Raw genomic sequence first — 21206 nt, 5'->3', positions numbered from 1 at the left:
GTTGACATTTGCCCTAGCCCTAGGTTCAAGTGAAATGGTTTAAACGTACCTCAATCCAGGGATGGAAGGTGTAACTTCAAGGCCACACCCCGGATCAACCCTAACCCTATTCATTACCCTAACCCTAAGGCCGTGATTCAATACGATCGCGGGTTATAGGCATTGCAGCTTTTAAAGGCAATGTTGGGGAGATCCCTTTCACGGTAAACACTGCATATGTCAGATCAATTGGAAATTGCCTTTAAAAGCTGCAATAACCCATGCTCGGATTTAATCTTGGCCTAACCGCTTCATGTCTACATTGTGGATATACCCTAACCCTATCCATTACCGTAACCCCAACCCTGTTGTGTTAAATCAATTCTATTAATTCCTAGATTAGTCATGGTGTTGTGTAAAATCCTGTAATATCCCAGGCGAGACAGGTCAGTTGTTGTGTTAAACCCGCTTTATTCATTCCCAGATCAGTCATGGTAGTGGACTCTATCAGCATTGAGCTATGCATACAGAAGTGTATCGCTGTTTCAGTCACACACACACACACACACACAATTGTTTTTCTTTATTGTGTCGTCATGGACTATTTGCACATTTTATGATTCAACATTAGAAACAAGGATGATCCATCAATCTTTGCAAAAAGCCTGTGTCTTTTGAATTTAGTTTGACAGCAAATAGACCTAATTTCAGACAGAGGTGAGTAAATCCAGTTGTATTGCTGTGACTGTAGGTATGTAATGGTATAGACGAACTGAAGGATGTTTGTCAATTAATTAATCTAATAAAACATATTTTTATAAAATACGGAATTTCAATATATTTTTTTAAAGCATCTCGAGAAAGATCCGGAAACATTATTAAAATGACACCATAGTTATGCAATGCATATTCAGGGAATATGAGGTTCTTCTCTAATAAAAAGAGACACAACCACCTATTAAAGTCCTACAGAGGTGCACAAGAAAAGCATTCTCTTGATTGCACAGAGAAACTAGGACCATCAATTATATTGTTTTCAGGGTATTTAGATAAAAACATTCCACATACAGAACTTTTGCTATTCTTAGTTTCCCCCTTCTAACCACCACAGAGTCAAAACAGTGACACATCACATTAAGTCATCATCCATACATCTTCTCTACAGTAGTTGTGCGCTATGCAGCTGTAACAGGGAGAGAACACGATGCTTCTCTCCCATGGTCATTCAAAGGTTTACTGTGTGAGTTTGTCTCTCTTGTTGAAACTGGTCTCCTCCTCGATGGAGGAGACTTGGGACTTCTGTTTTTTTTGCTGTTTGTCCATTGTCAGGTGCAGGGTCTTCTTGTGCCATGTCAGTTTTGGGGTCGGGGGCCAGTTCTCAGGGGAACCATAAGAGAAGCTGTGTGCTTGGGGACACAGCTGAATGCTCCAGCCCCTGTCAGTCTCTCTCTTACTGTATGCTAGGCTATCACTCAGATCCATTATAACATATTCTTCTAATAAATTCATATTCATAAAATCTCTCTTTGTATACAACAAAATTAAAATTGTCTGTGGAGATTAAGGCAGTCCATCCATTTTTACAAACAAGACACAGAACTCACAAAACATATGTGAATAGGAAAAACAAAGATGAAAATGTCCCATGGACTTGATAGGCTACTGTACTCGAGTCCCTTCATATCTGTCCTCTCGAAGTTTCAAATCTCTCAAAGAAGAAGTCTTGAAAAGTTCACCAAAATTTCACCCAGACACTCTTATAGTAGTCGTAGATCTATTCCCATGAAGTTCAACTAGGCCTCAGAAGCCTGGGGCTACATTTGACATTCGGCAGGCAGGAGAAGCCTGGAGGCAGAAGTTACACGTGCACTGAGGGCACACTCCTGTTGAGCACCTGAACACGCATCAGCTGTACACTGGTCATGATCTTCTTCTGGTGGCCCATCAGTGTCACCCCCAGCCTGTGTATATCCCTGTAGAACACAGAGATGGAACAAAGTCACACACATCAGTGATCACATGCATTAACACACATTAGATATGATAGACCAAGTTACTGTTAAGCACTTTATGGCAACTGCATCCAATGACATTTGGATAATGTGATAAGAGTGTGATGTTGTGAGAGTAGGACTGTAGTGTGGTGTCAGCGTGGAGCTGTGGCCTGGCCCCTTACCCTTGGTTCATGCTTATGACGTGGCCCAAGGTCTGGTAGCCTCCTACAGCAAAGTGGTCCTTGTATCGGCCCATCTTGATGGTATCCAGCCACTCATCCACAGAACTACAGCTGCTGAAGTCTGGGATACTTCTGTCCATCATGGGAGGTGTGCCTAACCTGGGGGATAGAGAGCGAGACAGAGAAAAGAGGGCGCGAGAGAGCGAGAGACAAAATGGAGAAAAAAATAAAAAGTGAGAGAGAGAGGAGGAAGAAAAGGTGATAGGAAAAAGACAGAGAAAAGGGAGAGCGGAGGCATGAGGAAAGAGATGAAAAAAAGGTCTTGAAATGCAATAGCAGCTAAGGCAGAAAATCAATAGCAGTTAAAATGATAGAGAAGAGGTGGCTGCTCTGATTGCAGGATGGCTGGTTTGGCTAGATTAATACAGGGAGAAATCCTTAACACCCCCCCTTCCCTCCTCATTCCTCCATCTCCCCTTCTTCCTCCTGACATGCACCAGGGATCCGGGACCCGGGATCTGAACGGAGCGATTTAACACGGGTCCAACTCTAGCTTCAGCCGCTATTCTCTCTGCTCTCTGATTCCCAAACGATCAATGTCAATATCACAGGCTCTTATTTAACAGAGAGCGCGTCAATCAGAGACGAGCTTATTGGAAAACGAACACGGCCGTTCCTTGCTCCCCTAAGGCAACCCGTCTCCCTCGCGTCAGCCGGGGAAGTTTGGGGGAAACTTTGGGCTGTAACTTTATCCCACAGCTTATGTTTGACAGATGAGCTGAGAGTGGATTTGCAGCCCATTGTCCAGACAATGGCTCCCAAGCAATCTGTATTGCCCAGGCAATGGTGGCCTAGCAGCCTGCTCACCTGCACAGCGTGTCCATGGACTTAAGGTTCTCCGGGTTCCGGATAAGCTTGTCTAGAACCGTAACAATCTGGCAGAAGCGAGGCCTCTCGTTCCGGTCCTTCTGCCAGCAGTCCAGCATGAGAGTGTGTAGAGCACCTGGACAGCTCATTGGAGCAGGCAGCCTGTAGCCCTCCTCTACTGATTTTATCACCTACACACACACACACACACACACACACACACACACACACACACACACACACACACACACACATGCAGATATCATTACACACACATACAGTACATGTGTTTTTTGTGTGTGTGTGTGTGTCCATTCCACTCACATCTCGGTTGGTGAGGTTCCAGTATGGCCTCTCCCCATATGACATCACCTCCCACATGACCACGCCGTAGCTCCACACGTCACTGGATGAGGAGAACTTCCTGTAGGCGATGGCCTCCGGCGCTGTCCAACGGATCGGAATCTTACCACCCTGAAGGGAACAGCACCACACTAGAGCCGACACTGGCATTTCCCCACGGAATAGAAAACAGAACCTGAACTAGAGAACTAGGGCTACAACAGTATTAGAACCTAGTGCATATTAGAGTTTTAGACTGTAGTTATCATGAGAGTGTGAACTCACGCTGGTGGTGTATGCTGCATCGGGATCGTCCTCCAGGACTCTAGACAGGCCGAAGTCAGACACCTTACACACCAAGTTACTGTTGACCAGGATGTTACGAGCTGCCAGGTCGCGGTGGATGTAGCCCAGGTCTGCCAGGTAGGTCATACCCGCAGCGATGCCACGCAGCACGCCCACCAACTGGATTATAGTGAACTGACCATCATGTCTCTGAGAGGAGGAAGGGGAGAGAGGAGAAGGACGGGGTTGAGATGTAGAGAGAGATTGTAGTATTCATTACAGGCATATGGATTGAGATCTCTGATGTCAAGTCTTTCAAAAACAATTTTCAAATGTGTTCACAAGAGAAAGTAAGTGAGGGAATCTGATAGAAAGAGGGAAACTATGTGAAAAAGAGATGAAATCCATATAAAGCGTTGTTTTATGTATACAGCACATTTCAGACATGGAATGCAACGCAATGTGCTTCATAGGAAAATATACTGAACAAAAATATAAACGCAACATGAAACAATTTCAAAGATTTTACTGAGTTACAGCTCATTTGAGGAAATCAGTCAATTGAAATTAATTAATTAGGCCTTAATCTATGGATTCCACATGACTGGGAATACAGATATGCATCTGTTGGTCACAGATACCTTAAAAAAATGGGCCTCAGGATTTTGTCACGGTATTTTTGTGCATTCAAATCGATAAAATGCAATTGTGTTCGTTGTCCGTAGTTTATGCCTGCCCATACCATAATCCCACCACCACATGGGGCACTCTGTTCACAACGTTGACATCAGAAAACCTCTTGCCCACACGACGCCATACACATGGTCTGCGTTTGTGAGGCCGGTGGGACGTTCTGCCAAATTCTCTAAAACAATGTTGGAGGTGGCTTATGGTAGAGAAATTAACATTAAATTCTCTGGTAACAGCTCTGGTGGACCTTCCTGCAGTCAGCATGCCAATTGCATGCCAACTTGAGACCTCTGTGGCATTGTGTTGTGTGACAAATCTGCACATTTTAGAGTGGCCTTTTATTGTCCCCAGCACAAGGTGCACCTGTGTAATGACCATGCTATTTAATCAGCTTCTTGATATGCCACCCCTGTCCGGTGAATTGATTATCCTAGTAAAGGAGAAATGTTCACTAACCGGTATGTAAATACAGGTTTGGCAACATTTTAGAGAAATAAGCTTTTTGTGCGTAAGGAACATTTTGGGGATCTTTTATTTCAGCTCATGAGACACGGGACCAACACTTTACATGTTGCGTTTACATTTTTGTTCAGTATATATAAAAACATAAAAGCAACAAACCCTCAGGAAAGAGTCCAGAGATCCATTCTCCATGTACTCAGTGATGATCATGACTGGTTTACCTGGATGAATGGAGGGATGGGAGTAAGGGAGTGTGGGGGAGGGAGTGAGGCAGGAAGCATTATTCCACAGTAACTAAACAGGAGTAACTTACTTATTGCATTTAATTTAATTTAGCTGAAAAGAAATGTAATTGCGCCAAACTGAAAATGGAGTTGAATCAAATCAAAACAAATGGAATCTTACTGCGTGTTACCACTCCCTCCAGGTGGATGATGTTAGGGTGGTCAAACTGGGCCATGATTGATGCCTCGGCCAGAAATTCTCTCCTCTGCTTGTCACTGTATCCTGCCTTCAGCGTCTTCAGAGCCACCGGGATGTCTCTCTTCCCTGGGAGACGCATCCGCCCGTAACACACCTCCCCAAACTCACCTGGAGACACACACAAGCACACACACACAGCTCAGGTTGATATATAGTATATGCCTCCCTGACAAGACCATAGACTGATGTTTCCATTGATTGAAAAATGTATTCAAACAAAAACTACAAAATATACACTACCGTTCAAAAGTTTGGGGTCACTTAGAAATGTCCTTGTTTTTTAATGAAAAGCTATTTTTTTTGTCCATTTAAATAACATAACATTTATCAGAAATACAGTGTAGATGTTGTTAATGTTGTAAATGACTGTTGTAGCTGGAAATGGCAGATTCTTTATGGAATATCTACATAGGCATACAGAGGCCCATTATCAGCAACCATCACTCCTGTGTCCCAATGGCACGTTGTGTTAGCTAATCCAAGTTTAGCATTTTAAAAGGCTAATTGATCATTAGAAAACCCTTTTTGCAATTATGTTAGCATAGCTGAAAACTGTTGTACTGATTAAAGAAGCAACAAAACTGGACTTCTTTAGACTAGTTGAATATCTGGAGCATCAGCATTTGTGGGTTCGATTACAGGCTCCAAATGGCCAGAAACAAAGAATTTTCTTCTGAAATTCATCAGTCTGTTCTATTTCTGAGAAATGAAAGCTATTCCATGCAAGAAATTGCCAAGAAACTGAAGATCTCGTTCAACACTGTGTACTACTCTTTTCACAGAACAGTGCAAACTGGCGCTAACCAGAATAGAAAGAGGAGTGGGAGGCCCGGTGCACAACTGAGCAAGAGGAAAAGTACATTAGAGTGTTTAGTTTGAGAAACAGACACCTCACAAGCCCTCAACTGGCAGCTTCATTAAATAGCATCCGCAAAACACCAGTCTCAACGTCAACAGTGAAGAGGCGACTCCAGGATGCTGGCCTTCTAGGCAGAGTTGCAAAGAACAACGACTTGTGAGACGTCTGTTTCTCAAACTAGACAACTGTCCTCTTGCTCAGTTGTGCACTGGGGCCTCCCACTCCTCTTTCTATTCTGGTTAGAGCCAGTTTGCGCTGTTCTGTGAGGGGAGTAGTACACAGCATTGAATGAGATCTTTAGTTTCTTGGCAATTTCTCGCATGGAATAGCCTTCATTTCTCAGAACAAGAATAGACTGACAAGTTTCAGAAGAAAGTGCTTTGTTTCTGGCCATTTTGAGCCTGTAATCGAACCCACAAATGCTGATGCTCCAGATACTCAACTAGTCTAAAGAAGGCCAGTTGTATTGCTTCTTTAAATCAGCACATGTAACGATCGTCGTGCAGGAAGGAAGAAGTGGACCAAGGCGCAGCTGGGAGCGAACACATGTTATTTATTAAAGACTGAAATAACACGGTCAAAACAGAGAATAAACATATCGTTACTGCTCAAAGACCAAGAGACAACAACCCACAAACATCGTGGGGGGAAAAGGAACTTAAATATGATTCCCCAATCAGAAGCAACTAGCGACAGCTGTCTCTGATTGGGAATCGACAGAACCCAACATAGAAATACGCCTCAAAGCAAGGCTATACCAAAAACATAGAAAATAAACTATAGAAATGCCACACCCTGACCAAAATAGAAGAGTTCACCTGGTCAGGGCGTGACAGTACCCCCCCTCCAACGGTGCGTACTCCCGGCGCACCAACCTAAAGTCTATTAGGGGGGGGGACCCGGGTGGGCGCCTCACCCTCGGTGGAGGCTCTGGCCCCGGGCGTGTTTCTCCCCCTGCCTCCACCCTAGCCCTACCCCTCTGGCCCGGACTGGACCACGGTGGAGCGGCATGCTCAGGCTCCGGAGCGGAGCCGCCGACCGGAACAGGACTGGTCACCGGTGGACCGGACACAGGCCGTGCCGGACTGTGGACACGCGCCGTGGGCCTGGTGCGGGGAACAGGGACGGGCCGGACAGGACCGGGGACACGCACCACCAACCTGGTGCGGGGAGCAGGGACGGGCCGGACTGGCCTGGGGACACGCACCACCAACCTGGTGCGGGGAGCAGGGACGGGCCGGACTGGACTGGGGACACGCACCACCGGCTTGGTGCGGGGAGCCGGAATGGGCCGGACTGGACTGGGGGCACGCACCACTGGCTTGGTGCGGGGAGCAGGGACGGGCCGGACTGGACTGGGGACACGCACCACCAACCTGGTGCGGGGAGCAGGGACGGGCCGGACAGGACTGGGGACACGCACCACTAACCTGGTGCGGGGAGCAGGGACGGGCCGGACTGGACTGGGGACACGCACCACTGGCTTGGTGCGGGGAGCAGGGACGGGCCGGACTGGACTGGGGACGTCTGGCAGCTCGGGACAGTCTGGGCAGTCTGGCCACTCCGGCAGTTCAGGGCAGTCTGGCCACTCCGGCAGTTCAGGGCAGTCTGGCCACTCCGGCAGTTCAGCGCAGTCTGGCCACTCCGGCAGTTCAGCGCAGTCTGGCCACTCCGGCAGTTCAGCGCAGTCTGACCACTCCGGCAGTTCAGCGCAGTCTGACCACTCCGGCAGTTCAGCGCAGTCTGACCACTCCGGCGACTGTTGACTGGCGGGCAGCTCCAACGACTGTTGACTGACGGGCAGCTCCGACGACTGTTGACTGGCGGGCAGCTCCGACGACTGTTGACTGGCGGGCAGCTCCGACGACTGTTGACTGGCGGGCAGCTCCGACGACTGTTGACTGGCGGGCAGCTCTGGTGACTGTTGACTGGCGGGCAGCTCCTGCCCCGTCAAACAGCCCTTGTGCCCCCCCCTAAAAAATTATTGGGGATGCCTCTCGGTCTCCCTAAACTCTTCCATCGCCCTGGAAATGCTCCTCCTTAACTCGGCCCATGTCCATCCTTCCTCTTCGTTCCTCTGCTGCTTGGTCCTGGTTTGGTGGGTTGTTCTGTAACGTTCGTCGTGCAGGAAGGAAGAAGTGGACCAAGGCGCAGCTGGGAGCGAACACATGTTATTTATTTAAGACTGAAATAACACGGTCAAAACAGAGAATAAACGTATCGTTACTGCTCAAAGACCAAGAGACAACAACCCACAAACATCGTGGGGGGAAAAGGAACTTAAATATGATTCCCCAATCAGAGGCAACTAGCGACAGCTGTCTCTGATTGGGAATCGACAGAACCCAACATAGAAATACGCCCCAAAGCAAGGCTATACCAAAAACATAGAAAATAAACTATAGAAATGCCACACCCTGACCAAAATAGAAGAGTTCACCTGGTCAGGGCGTGACAGCACAACAGTTTTCAGCTATGCTAACATAATTGCAAAAATGGTTTTATAATGATCAATTAGCCTTTTAAAATGCTAAACTTGGATTAGCTAACACAACATGCCATTGGAACACAGGAGTGATGGTTGCTGATAATGGGCCTCTGTACGCCTATGTAGATATTCCATAAAAAATCAGCCGTTTCCAGCTACAATAGTCATTTACAACATTAACAATGTCTACACTGTATTTCGGATCAATTTCATGTTATTTTAATGGCCAGAAAATGTGCTTTTCTTTCAAAAACAAGGACATTTCTAAGTGACCCCAAACTTTTGAACAGTAGTGTATGTACGGTATATTTCTCCTTTGTGCTTTGAAAAGTCCCGGAACATGTCATTACATGTCTTTCCCTTTCCTCTTCTGTGTCTTATCAACAACTGCCATTCTAAAGGTCATTGTTAACAGACGTGATTATGACGCCTGTGTGTTGCCATGTCCTGCTGTGCCAATATGATGTTAGTATTCCCTGTGTGTTTGATTGATAGCCCCATGCGACGCTCTGATTCCACTGTGCCATCCCTCTCCGCTGCACACCGCAGCATTTACGTCAGCCAATGATTTTCAGTTTACCTGAGCCAATGATTTTCTCCAGTTTGATCCTGGAAGCTTCAATTTCTCTGGCGAACTCATGGACGGCCTGGCAGGGGTCCTCGTAGGTGTGTGGGTCGATGTAGAAACGTGCGTCTGGGAATGACACTAAAATAAACAACATTAGCATCTGGTCACATATCACTGGATGGAAACAATATGCTTCATATGAGAGAGAGAGAGAGAGAGAGAGAGAGAGAGAATATGCCATTTAAAAATATGAACTTGGATACCCACATAAGCTTTGCAAGCATCTCTCAGAGAGAGAGAGAGAGAGAGAGAGATCATTTCTACCTGAACAAATCTGAATCAAAAGGGAAGTGAACTGTATACATTGAGGATTAATATTATTACCACTGGAATGAAGACTAGGAAGGGAAATATAATAAATAGACTAGTAATAATAATACAAACGCACCATGGCCATTCTGGTAGTGCATCTTCTCCTCATCAGAGTCCTGGAAGGCCTTGCTATAGCCACAGTGTCTGTATCACAAACACACAGAAACATGTAAATGTCACTATGGGTAGGACAATGATAGGGATATGTTGTGATGCTGTTTTCTACTTTGTATTTCCAAGTCTTCTCTGCTGTATGGTTTATATAGAGCATCAGGGTGTATGTTTAAACTCTTCAGTCTCGTCATAGCAGTTAATTCACTCTAAAAGGCCTTTTTCACATGTAAATCTTCAGAATAGTTCAGAGTCTAGACACGTCTCACTGTTTTCCTCTCTTTCTGTCTTCCAGCTCCAAACGAACTCGGCTTGAAAATGTTAACAAGTTGGAAATAGTTATACGCAATTAAATCAATTATTTGTGGAAGAGTTGTAGACCTCAGAAGAGGGAATTGAAGGAGAGGGATATGTAAAACACATTTGCATTGTTACTTAACCAAAATGAATTGCCATTATAATTAAACTGACTGTTTAGAACACTGAGGGATAATAAGAACTGGAGACGGTATCCAAAATGTCTGCCTGTTGTTTTCAAGGTAATCTACTCACTTTCACATATCCCGATTCACGGACCGTCTACTGTATATCCGAGTTGTGTCCTGTTTATAGGTACCGACATCACATGTGCACTAGCACTCAGTGCGCACAGGGAGCAGCGACATCATTACGTCATCCAAAAATATGGCAGACATTGGATGAATGAAACATTTTAATACAGTATCTTCGGCTGTGAGTGATGAATATTTTTTTGTTGCCTCAATTATTATGTTAATAATTAAATGGATATTTTGTGCACAAAGGTGATGACTAAAGTGACTTAATAGGAATTTTCTATCTGACTTCTCTATGTGGCCGTGTATGGAAACAGTCTTTCTGGGGAGGGCGTCAGTTAAACTGCAGTATTGAAGCAAAACTGTAGAAGCAGTCAAAACCTTGCTTCTAGACAGGAACCCTGGCCCCTTGGTTTAGAATTACAAAACTCAGCTGGGTCTGAACATTTCCCACGCAGAAACTCTGTGAGATGACTTGACTTTCCACTGTAAACGCAGGCTGTAATCTAGAGTGAGAACTCCTCTGTACTAATTAAAACCATTAGTGGAACAACGTTAGAGAGATTATCTCCTTACGTTTCCTGTTTGATGGACATATCACAGTGCTGTTGGGGTCTGAGGTTGCAGACAGACACCATGGAAACAGTTACCGTAGCATAAGAGCCTATGGGGTTTAGAGGTGATCATATGGATTTCAATGCATAAGGTTATAGAATATCACAGGCAGATAAAGAACAACAAAAAAATGCTAATATAAACATTAACTCTACTATAAATGAATCCTATGGAGATGATGGTAACATTTACTTGAACCCTCCTTGAGGAAGTGTAAAAAAAATATCCCACATACATATGTGAATGACGTAGAGTCAGAGAGGACTCGTCCACATCACGGGTAGTGGTGTAGTGTAAGAAAGGGTTGCCTTGCCGTTTCCTGCAGATGACGATGGCCAGGAAGGTGACGAGGCCAGAGACCAGGACCATACAGATCCAGATGATGGTCATAGTGTCGTAGCGCAGAGGAACTGGACACACAACAACACAACCAGTTAGTGTCAGTGTGAGAGAGTGTGTGAGAGAGAGAGAGAGACAGTGTTTTTGAGAATGTGTGTGAGAGAGAGAAAGTGAGAGAAAGAGAGAGACAAAGACAGTGTGTGTGTGTGTGTTAAAATGTGTAACGTGTGTGTGTGAGCGTGCATGCGTGTGTGTGTGTGTTCTGTGCTCTTTGAGGCTTGAGGCTTGGATCAGCAGCAGATTTCCTGACAGGGGTGACCCTCACACAAAGCACAGATCAATAACATTAAGGGATTGTCTGAAGACTTCCTGGTCCCACTGACACTGATGGCTCTTTAACCAGTAGCATGCTGTGCTGTCTGGGTTAACATACACTAACTCCCCTGTGGCTGACAGGTTTACACAGTAGTCCACATATCTACCAACAGAAACTTCTATCAAGCCTCTCTATAGTTACTAGGAATGTGTGCAAATACAGTACTTGTGCATCGCTGGGTGGGCCCAGCTGGGTCGTGCATCGCTGGGTGGGCCCAGCTGGGTCGTGCACCGCTGGGTGGGACCAGGTGGGTCGTGCACCACTGGGTGGGACCAGGTGGGTCGTGCACCACTGGGTGGGACCAGGTGGGTCGTGCATCGCTGGGTGGGACCAGGTGGGTCGTGCATCGCTGGGTGGGACCAGGTGGGTCGTGCACCACTGGGTGGGACCAGGTGGGTCGTGCACCGCTGGGTGGGACCAGGTGGGTCGTGCACCACTGGGTGGGACCAGGTGGGTCGTGCATCACTCAGATAGGTGGTGTTGGGTGAGGTGCGTTTTCACCCATAGAAAACAATGTGTTTTGAAACCTCAGTGTTTTGTTGTTTTATTGATGGTCACTGCTCCATGGTGCTCTTCTCTGATTATCTTACTTGCTTTCCCGGTCTGGATCTCCACGTTCTGGCTGAAGCGTCCGCAGCCTGCCGAGGTTCTGGCCCGGACCTGGAAGATGTACCTGGTACCGGGCTTCAGACCAGACACCCGGGCCGTGGTCCCCTTGGCCTTCAGGGTGGAGTAACTCTGCTGCTCCTTATCCTGGTGGAGGAGAGAGGTTAGGGAGGAGGAGAGGAGGGTAGGAAGGGGTGGAGGACAGGAGAGATGTGATAAAGGCTGTGTTTATATTTCTGACTAACATCCACCATAGCAGTAACCCCAGGAGTTTGGCCAAATGAAGACATTAACACAGCAGCCACACTAATCTGTCTGAACTATCCAGATGTGTGTGTTCATGACACTATTACTTCACTCTATACACACACACTCCCCTGTCTCCAGGGACCACTCCGCTGTGGGGTGTGATGTGGTATTTACATATGCCCTGGTCTGGTGTGTGTGCCTCCTATGCTGGTCAGATCACTCTTACCCCATTAGCTGTGTCAGAGCATGCAGAACAACACAGCAATTAGCTTGTCTCCCTCTGCTTTCAGGCTTACCCACATGCTCACTGCAACTGTCACTTTCACATATCAGCCCAGATCAGTCCCACCCACACACAGTATTTATCTACTGTACCTTCTCGTAGTATTTGACGTCATACTCCAGTATGACTCCGTTGGGCTGGTCTGGTTCGTGCCACAGCAGAGTGACACTATTCTGACTTGCGTTCTCTTGACGAATCGCAATTACCTGGGAGGGGGCTGAACAGGAAGCAAGAAACAGGAAGTACACAGACACATAAATGAATAGAGAACCAGAACAGACATGTAAACAGCAATACAATCCAATAGAGATCATACAGGATAATGTAACCTACTGTAGCTGTTGAGATGTTGTTTTTAATTCTAGGTAAACTGTATTTCTTTTCTATGTAAATTGACCTTCATGAATAAATTGTGATGTAATAAATCCATACAGGTATCCCCTACCTGCCTGGTTCGTAGTGATGTTGACAGAGGCGAAGGGCGGCGGCTCGTTGCTCAGATGAGTCACTGCATTCATCGCTAGGATGCGGAAGGTGTAGTTGGCGTGGGCAACCAGGTTTAGAACAGTCGCCCAGGGTTCGGTCAGAGAGCTCTGCCGGGGAACGAACCTCACCGGTACCACACTGGCACGGTCAACTGTCCCTCCACCCCCTCCTCCCATCCCCCCTCCCCCACTGGTCGTCCCTGCTGTACAGTCCTCACACTGCCCCCCCTCCCCAGAACACTTCTGACAGAGCACACTGTACAGCAGGTCACTGCGACCCCCAGAGTCCAGCGGTCGCCCCCACTCCAAATTCACTGACGTCCCGTTAACTGACGATATCACGTTTACTGGAGCTGTTGGGGGGCCTGAGGAGAGGAGAGATAGAAAAAGAGAGGGAAGAGAAGAATTAGAAGGGAGGAGAGAAGGTTAAGTTTTCACATCTTTCTTGCCTATCACCTGAAAAAGTTGGATGTGCTTCTATTTTCTCTTTCAGAAATTAAAATATTTTTTATAGATAATTATGTCTAAATCACCCAGGGCATTCAGAGAGATAGGTGCAGGATGCAGCATGTAGGGGTGTTGTGTGTGTGTGACGTACGTGTGCAGGGTGCAGCAAGGGTGTCGGTGGGGGCTCTGTAATGGCTGGAGTCACAGGGGCAGGAAAGGGCAGCTCTGGTCTCTGAGTGGCTTTGTAGAGGACACTTCCCACACAACCCATCACCTGCTACTGGCTTATAGAAACCCACCTCACACGCTGCATGGGGAGAGAGGAGGAGGGGAGAGGGGTGGAAAAAGGGGAGAAGAGAGGGAGAGGGGTGGAAAAAGGGGAGAAGAGAGAGAGAGAGAGAGAGAGAGAGAGAGAGAGAGAGAGAGAGAGAGAGAGAGAGAGGATATGCCATTTTAAAATATGCTTTGAAAATATCAGCTTTGGTCTACCACACTATTTCTACAGCAACCCCAACAGTCAATATGTAATTGGAACCCTGCATAAAAGCACTGACTTGAGAGAAGGGGGAGAAGAAAGTTAGACTTTTTCACACACACATTTGGGCCAAAGAGGCTGTGCACTGTTGATACTCCCGTAGGGAACATTAGAATCTAGACCACGTTTCAACCTTATTCAGCACACGTACTACATATTCACTTTCAACTCTGCACTGATGAATAATACAGGCTCCTCTGATAAATATATTCTCTTTAGAATGCAGAAACAGGGTATATAGAGCTGTGGAAACAGAAACTTTCTAATATATCTGGCAACATCATGGGTTCATCTTAACTGCCTCCTCAGTAAAAATGTAAAAAGGTTTGGCAAAATGTCTCTTATAGGTTAAGGATGACCTTCTTATAACCTTATTTTGACCATTGGCTCCAAAAAATATATAGATCAAAACATGTGTATTACACATCAAAATGTCAAAGCTTTAGTAGTATAGTTGTATTGTTCAGCACTCAATGTTGTTGATGATATTTCGTTATGCCTTTCCATAATTTATGAGTCTCTAAATACGTCTTCAATTTCCAATGAACCCTGACATGTAAGAGTGTCAGTAGCATACTGATAGTGTATACCATCTGGATTACACACACACACACACACACACACACACACACACACACACACACACACACACACGCACACACGCACACACGCACACACACATGGACGCATGCACACATGGACGCATGCACATACACGTTGAGACACACACACATACAGAGACACACACACTGTCTGGATCACAACCAGATAAAAAGGCAGGGGCTGATATCGCACCTCTCTTTCACCGTCAGTGTCCCCCAAGGAACCAGAAACTACTTCTATTTGCAATATTTATCCCAGACTGCTTTCTCTCCTCCCTTTTATCCCGTTAATCCCACCATCCCTTGATGTTTTTTGTGAAGCTCCTGAGTTGAAAAGCAGGTCAGGATAAACATCGGAACAGCTCGCTCATCAAGGAGGGAGGCTGCTGACACTTTGAAGTCTCTGACAGATTTACCAGCTAGCACACTCAGCAACACACACACACACACACATGCACTCACACACACATGCATACACATTTAGCAATAACGATAATGCTATACACATGACACACAGCACATGCACCCAAGAACACACACACACAAATAATGCAACAAGTAAAGTTATAAACTTGGTAACACACACACACACACACACACACACACACACACACACACACACACACACACACACACACACACACACACACACACACACACACACACACACACACACACACACACACACACACACACACACACATAAAGGAGAATTGAAAGGAGGGCTGGTGTGGATGACCCCTGATGACCTTTCAAACCTGACTCACATTGGTCTGGCACTCTGAATAAAGTGAGGAAATGAGAGAGAGAAGAGAAAGAGAGGCAGAACGAGAATGGAGAGACTAGAGACAGCGCACTGTGTGTGTGTGTGTGTGTGTGTGTGTGTGTGTGTGTGTGTGTGTGTGTGTGTGTGTGTGTGTGTGTGTGCGTGCGTGCGTGCGTGCGTGCGTGTGTGTGTGTGTGTATTGTGTGTGTGTATTGTTTGGCACGTCAGAGCCTGTCAGCCCAGTGCTGCCGATGCAGGAGTATTTGCATTACAATGAATCTTAATGGCTGTGTGCTGGCTTTGTGTGCTGACCTTGATTTATTCTCAGTATAAGTGGGTAAATAAACAACAGGGTATAGAAAGAGGAGTTGGGAAAGCAAATCACAGACTTGAGGAGACTGAGGGGGAACGGGACTGGAGGAGAGTCTTCAGTGCCACCTGGTCTTCTGGCAAAAGGTCATATAGTGCTTACTGACATACTGTACATAGCTTTAAACAACATTGAGTTAGTCAAAAGCTGGTGTGGCCAAACTCAAGCATTTTAGCCAGGCACATGTACATGCACACTTTTGAGTTCTCTTCTGGGACCAAACAGCGGTAACTAATAAGCAGGTAAGACTGCCATGCTGGTAGGAGTGATGGATGATTGTGTCAGAAAAGTCATGTGGAAATGGGCCACTGGTGTCTGGTGTGAATCTCTCCAAACTACAAACTCCTAGATGAGGCCTGTGTCCCACTCTCTGAGTTACTAATCTGACCCCATGCTTGAGGCTTTAGAATGATACACTACACCCTCTATGGCTCTGGCCACAAGTACTGTATTGCACTACATAGAATGGAGAGTAATTTTAAATACAGACATAGTCTCAAATGAGATGTCCCGCTTTCAATTTAGATAAGCCTTATTGATTCAATGACTGAATCTGTCTAGGTACTGCTCAGAGCCAAATGACTGTGGACAGCGGAACGGATGGAGGGATGGATGGATTGTTGTGGAGTGATAGAGAATGGATGGATGGGATTGTTTTCCCTCAATGGGGGTCAGTAAAGGACAAAGAAGCTGTGATCATTTCATTAAAACACAACCATTTCACTCATACATTAATATAACAGGCGACAGCAGAAAAAAATTATGAAGATATTATATTTGAAGGTAGACTGGACCGTAAAAAATAAATTGTGTGTCTTATTTAACTGGGGCGGCAGGTAGCCTAGTGGTTAGAGCGTTGGGCCAGTAACTGAAAGGTTGCTAGATCAAATCCCTGAGCTGACAAGGTAAAAATCTGTCGTTCTGCCCCTGAACACTGTTCCTAGACCGTCATTGCAAATAAGAATTTGTTCTTATCTGACTTTCCTAGTTAAATAAAGGTAAAAAAATTAAAGAATCTCTGTCAATTTTATCAATATCATTTAATTTAAAAAATTGTCACAGTAACTGTGTCCTGATATTAGAGAGTAGGCTAAATATTGAAATGCTTTATCATTTCGGAATAAACATTAGACCAGGTAGAATTACCGTATATACTGTACATGCAGGTGGTAAAATTGCATTCTGGGTGGAAAACAAAACCAACACTATTAAAACAGCCCATTAATAACGTATACTATACGCTGGTGTTAGAAGCAATTGTGGCAGCAGTACTCTGACATTAGAGCATGACTTCATTTCACCAAGAGCTTTGCATTCCCCTGAAGAGAAATGACACATCTGAAATTGTCCAAGTGGAAAATATTTGTTTATCCCAGAGGCTGAAATATGACCAGAATATATCTGTAGAATCACTTTCCCAGCTAATTAAATGTCCTAAGTATAATAAACAGAAACACAATAAAACCAACAACTTAGAAAAAGGAGGAAAGAGAGAAACCTTTTTCTTTAAATGGCAACACAATTTTCAAAGAGTGAGAAAATGTACAGACATAATCTGATGCACAGGCCAGGAGAGTAGGCTACAGTAATTACTGATAATAACCCACCCGATAACTCCTGCTTTCCCAGTAGGTTTAAATCAATGGCATTGATAAAGTCATCACAAAAAGAGTGCTACACCGATCTAAACGTGTTTTCCTTTGAAAACGCCTCGTAATTACAAATCAAACTAGACCAATGCATGGTGGGTAATGAGCATTAAACTGGTGTTAATTATCCGATTGAATGGCTGTCACCATTCAACCGTGTCTGATGGAACAGAGTGGAGACAGAGATGGAATAGGGGTAACAGGAGGAAGAGAGAGAGAGAAGGGGTAGAAGACCGAGAGAGTGATATAAAGAGAGAGGTGAGGACAGTCAGAAAGAAAGGAGCGAGAGAGGTGCACAAGGAAGAGGAGGATGAGGCGGAGAGAGAGAGAGAGAGAGAGAGAGAGAGAAACTGGCTAGTTTCAATACCTTACAAACAAAAGGAGACTTTCAAAGAAATGTAGGGAGAGAGAGTAGACTAATGCCTGAGGCACACAGCAGGAAAATAAGAGAGGGAGAGAGAGAGAAAAAGTGAGAGAGGAGCCTTTGTCTCCTCTTTTGAGTCTGTTTCATGACTCGCTGTGAAGCATCAGAGAGGAAATTAATCAAGTGTTTTTGATTATTTATTTAATTCAAAAGGACAAAGTGGGCTGTGAGAGATGAAACAAAGACAAGAAGCATGTACGTGTCACAGCTGCCTCTACTGAGCATAAAAACTTATATTCTATATATTAAGTCATATTCATTCAACATGACAGTCTTTGATAAACAGTCTCTGAGTCCAGAGCAGTCCAGTCTAAATAGAAATTCAGGGTGAAATGGATGCTGTGTCGCATTGTCTAGCTATTATCTATCTATTGTACACAGCTACTCCCCGTATATCAGTTTGACAGCCTCAAAAGTGAGCGTAGTACAGGAGTGCATGCAGTACAGCACAACCATGTACAGTTGAAGTCGGAAGTTTACATACACTTAGGTTGGAGTCATTAAAACTTGTTTTTCAACAACTACACACATTTCTTGTTAACAAACTATAGTTTTGGAAAGTCGGTTAGGACATCTACTTTGTGCATGACACAAGTAATTTTACCAGCAATTGTTTACAGACAGATTATTTCACTTATAATTCACTGTATCACAATTGCAGTGGGCCAGGAGTTTACAAACACTAAGTTGAATGTGCCTTTAAACAGCTTGGAAAATTCAAGAAAATGATGTCATGGCTTTAGAAGCTTCTAATAAATTTACATTTAGTAGACGCTCTTATCCAGAGCGACTTACAGTAGTGAATGCATACATTTCATACAATTTCATACATTTTTTTTTTTTTTTCCTGCACTGGCCCCCCGTGGGAATTGAACCCACAACCCTGGTGTGGCAAACACCATGCTCTACCAACTGAGCTACAGGGAAGGCTAATTGACATCATTTGAGTCAATTGGAGGTGTACCTGTGGATGTATTTCAAGGCCTACCTTCAAACTCAGTGCCTCTTTGCTTGACATCTTGGGAAAATCAAAAGCAATCAGCCAAGACCTTAAAAAAAAATGTAGACCTCCACAAGTCTGGTTCATCCTTGGGAGCAATTTCCAAATGCCTGAAGGTACCACATTCATCTGTACAAACAATAGTTCACAAGTATAAACACCATGGGACCACGCAGCCGTCATACCGCTCAGGAAGGAGATGCGTTCTGTCTCCTAGAGATGAACGTACTTTGGTGCGAAAAGTGCAAATCAATCCCAGAACAACAGCAAAGGACCTTGTGAAGATGCTGGAGGAAACAGGTACAAAACTATCTATATCCACAGTAAAACGAGTCCTATATCGACATAACCTGAAAGGCCGCTCAGCAAGGAAGAAGTCACTGCTCCAATATCGCCATATAAAAAGCCAGTCTACAGTTTGCAACTGCACATGGGGACAAAGATCGCTCTTTTTGGAGAAATGTCCTCTGGTCTGATGAAACAAAAATAGAACTGTTTGGCCCTAATGACCATCGTTATGTTTGGAGGAAAAAGGGGGATGCTTGCAAGCCAAAGAACACCATCCCAACTGTGAAGCACGGGGGTGGCAGCATCATATTGTGGGGGTGCTCTGCTGCAGGAGGGACTGGTGCACTTCACAAAATAGATGGCGTCATGAGGGAGGAAAAGTATGTGGATATATTGAAGCAACATCTCAAGACATCAGTCAGGAAGTTAAAGCTTGGTCGCAAATGGGTCTTCCAAATGGACAATGACCCCAAGCTACTTCCAAAGTTGTGGCAAAATGGCTTAAGGACAACAAAGTCAAGGTATTGGAGTGGCCATCAGAAAACCCTGACATCAATCCTATAGAACATTTGTGGGCAGAACTGAAAAAGCTTGTGCAAGCAAGGAGGCCTACAAACCTGACTCAGTTACACCGGCTCTGTCAGGAGGAATGGGCCAGAATTCACCCAACTTATTGTGGGAAGCTTGTTGAAGGCTACATGAAACGTTTGACCCAAGTTAAACTATTTAAAGGCAATGCTACCAAATACTAATTGAGTGTATGTAAACTTCTCACCATCTGGGAATGTGATGAAAGAAATAAAAGCTGAAATAAATCTTTCTCTCGGCTATTATTCTGACATTTCACATTCTTAAAATAAAGTGGTGATCCTAACTGACCTAAGACAGGGTATTCTTACTAGGCTTAAATGTCAGGAATTGTGAAAAACTGAGTTTAAATGTATTTGGCTAAGGTGTATAAACTTCCGACTTCAATAGTATTTCAAAACCTCTCAATACACGGCATCCATGATCAACTGTAATTATTCATGCAGGTTTGAAATCATTAATTCCACTCAATACATCTTTCAATGTCCATAAAGGGCAATGTGTACCTGTTGCAACCCAACTTTGTTTTGAATTAGAGCTACAGAGAATATTCAAGGTGATATAGTGACAGTGACTGTCAAAATGTCCCCCTCTATTTCTGTGATGATAGTGGGTGACTCACTTGTCCCCTGCCCTCCAAGTGTGATACAAATACAGCTCCATCGATCACATTTCAGCACACGCTCACACAGGCCAATTCAGCACACGCTCACACAGGCCATTTCAGCAGGCAGGGGTCTGAAAGAGGAGACAGCTCCTGTGCTCCCATCAGTTTAACTCAACACAGTAAAGTCAGGGCAGGAAATCATTTCATAAAGTTCTCTAACTCCCCCTAGACCCAGGCTGGCTGGCAGTGCTTCAGTGATGTCTTGTATCATGTTTTTGTACTGTCATCTTTAATAGCTGTTAGATTCAGGGCTGAACATGGGTGGGCAGTATTGTTTAGGCCAGAGGTGGCACACACTCCATTAATAATTTACCCACTACCAACCACTCTTTATAACCAGTGTGTGTGCATGTCCATCCTTTAATACGAGATATATTGAATCCAGACAGACAGAGACCTAGACCGACAGAGTATTAAACATTAATAACATGGACTTCACTGTCAGAGAACAACGGGGCTTTGTGTGTGTGTGTGTGTGTGTGTGTGTGTCTGCGCTCTGAGTAAGCCCTGTTGCTTTGTGCCATGATCTGAAAGCCTATAGCTGTCCGTACCTGCTGTGGAGATACGTGCCTGACCAATCAGAATGGAAGTTGGGGGGAAGTTTAAGTGACACAACGTTGCCTTCTCTGGTCCAGTTATGATTAATTATGTTATTGCTGCTCTCTCTCTCTCTCTCTCTCT

At 45.0% G+C, this 21206-nt stretch overlaps 1 protein-coding gene across 1 annotated transcript in view; it reads right to left on the bottom strand.

Moving 5' to 3' along the window:
* Positions 1 to 450: 450 nt before the first annotated feature.
* The window catches only part of epha8 (eph receptor A8), a 95812-nt gene continuing 75056 nt past the window's right edge, over positions 451 to 21206 (bottom strand). Inside the window, exons 6-19 of the mRNA XM_029775232.1 lie at positions 13788 to 13943; positions 13150 to 13554; positions 12797 to 12921; positions 12157 to 12319; positions 11165 to 11261; positions 9648 to 9715; positions 9212 to 9337; positions 5207 to 5392; positions 4961 to 5022; positions 3650 to 3859; positions 3347 to 3496; positions 3023 to 3213; positions 2156 to 2314; positions 451 to 1952 (exon numbers count right to left, since the gene is read on the bottom strand). Coding sequence (XP_029631092.1) covers positions 1838 to 1952; positions 2156 to 2314; positions 3023 to 3213; positions 3347 to 3496; positions 3650 to 3859; positions 4961 to 5022; positions 5207 to 5392; positions 9212 to 9337; positions 9648 to 9715; positions 11165 to 11261; positions 12157 to 12319; positions 12797 to 12921; positions 13150 to 13554; positions 13788 to 13943 — 2213 coding nt within the window. The 3' untranslated portion in view covers positions 451 to 1837. The remainder of the gene's footprint in view (positions 1953 to 2155; positions 2315 to 3022; positions 3214 to 3346; positions 3497 to 3649; positions 3860 to 4960; positions 5023 to 5206; positions 5393 to 9211; positions 9338 to 9647; positions 9716 to 11164; positions 11262 to 12156; positions 12320 to 12796; positions 12922 to 13149; positions 13555 to 13787; positions 13944 to 21206) is intronic.

The sequence above is a fragment of the Salmo trutta genome, chromosome 14, assembly GCF_901001165.1.
Source record: "Salmo trutta chromosome 14, fSalTru1.1, whole genome shotgun sequence".
NCBI lineage: Eukaryota > Metazoa > Chordata > Actinopteri > Salmoniformes > Salmonidae > Salmo > Salmo trutta.
Note: the sequence above shows the minus strand (reverse complement) of the source record. Positions and strands in the feature narration are given on the sequence as shown.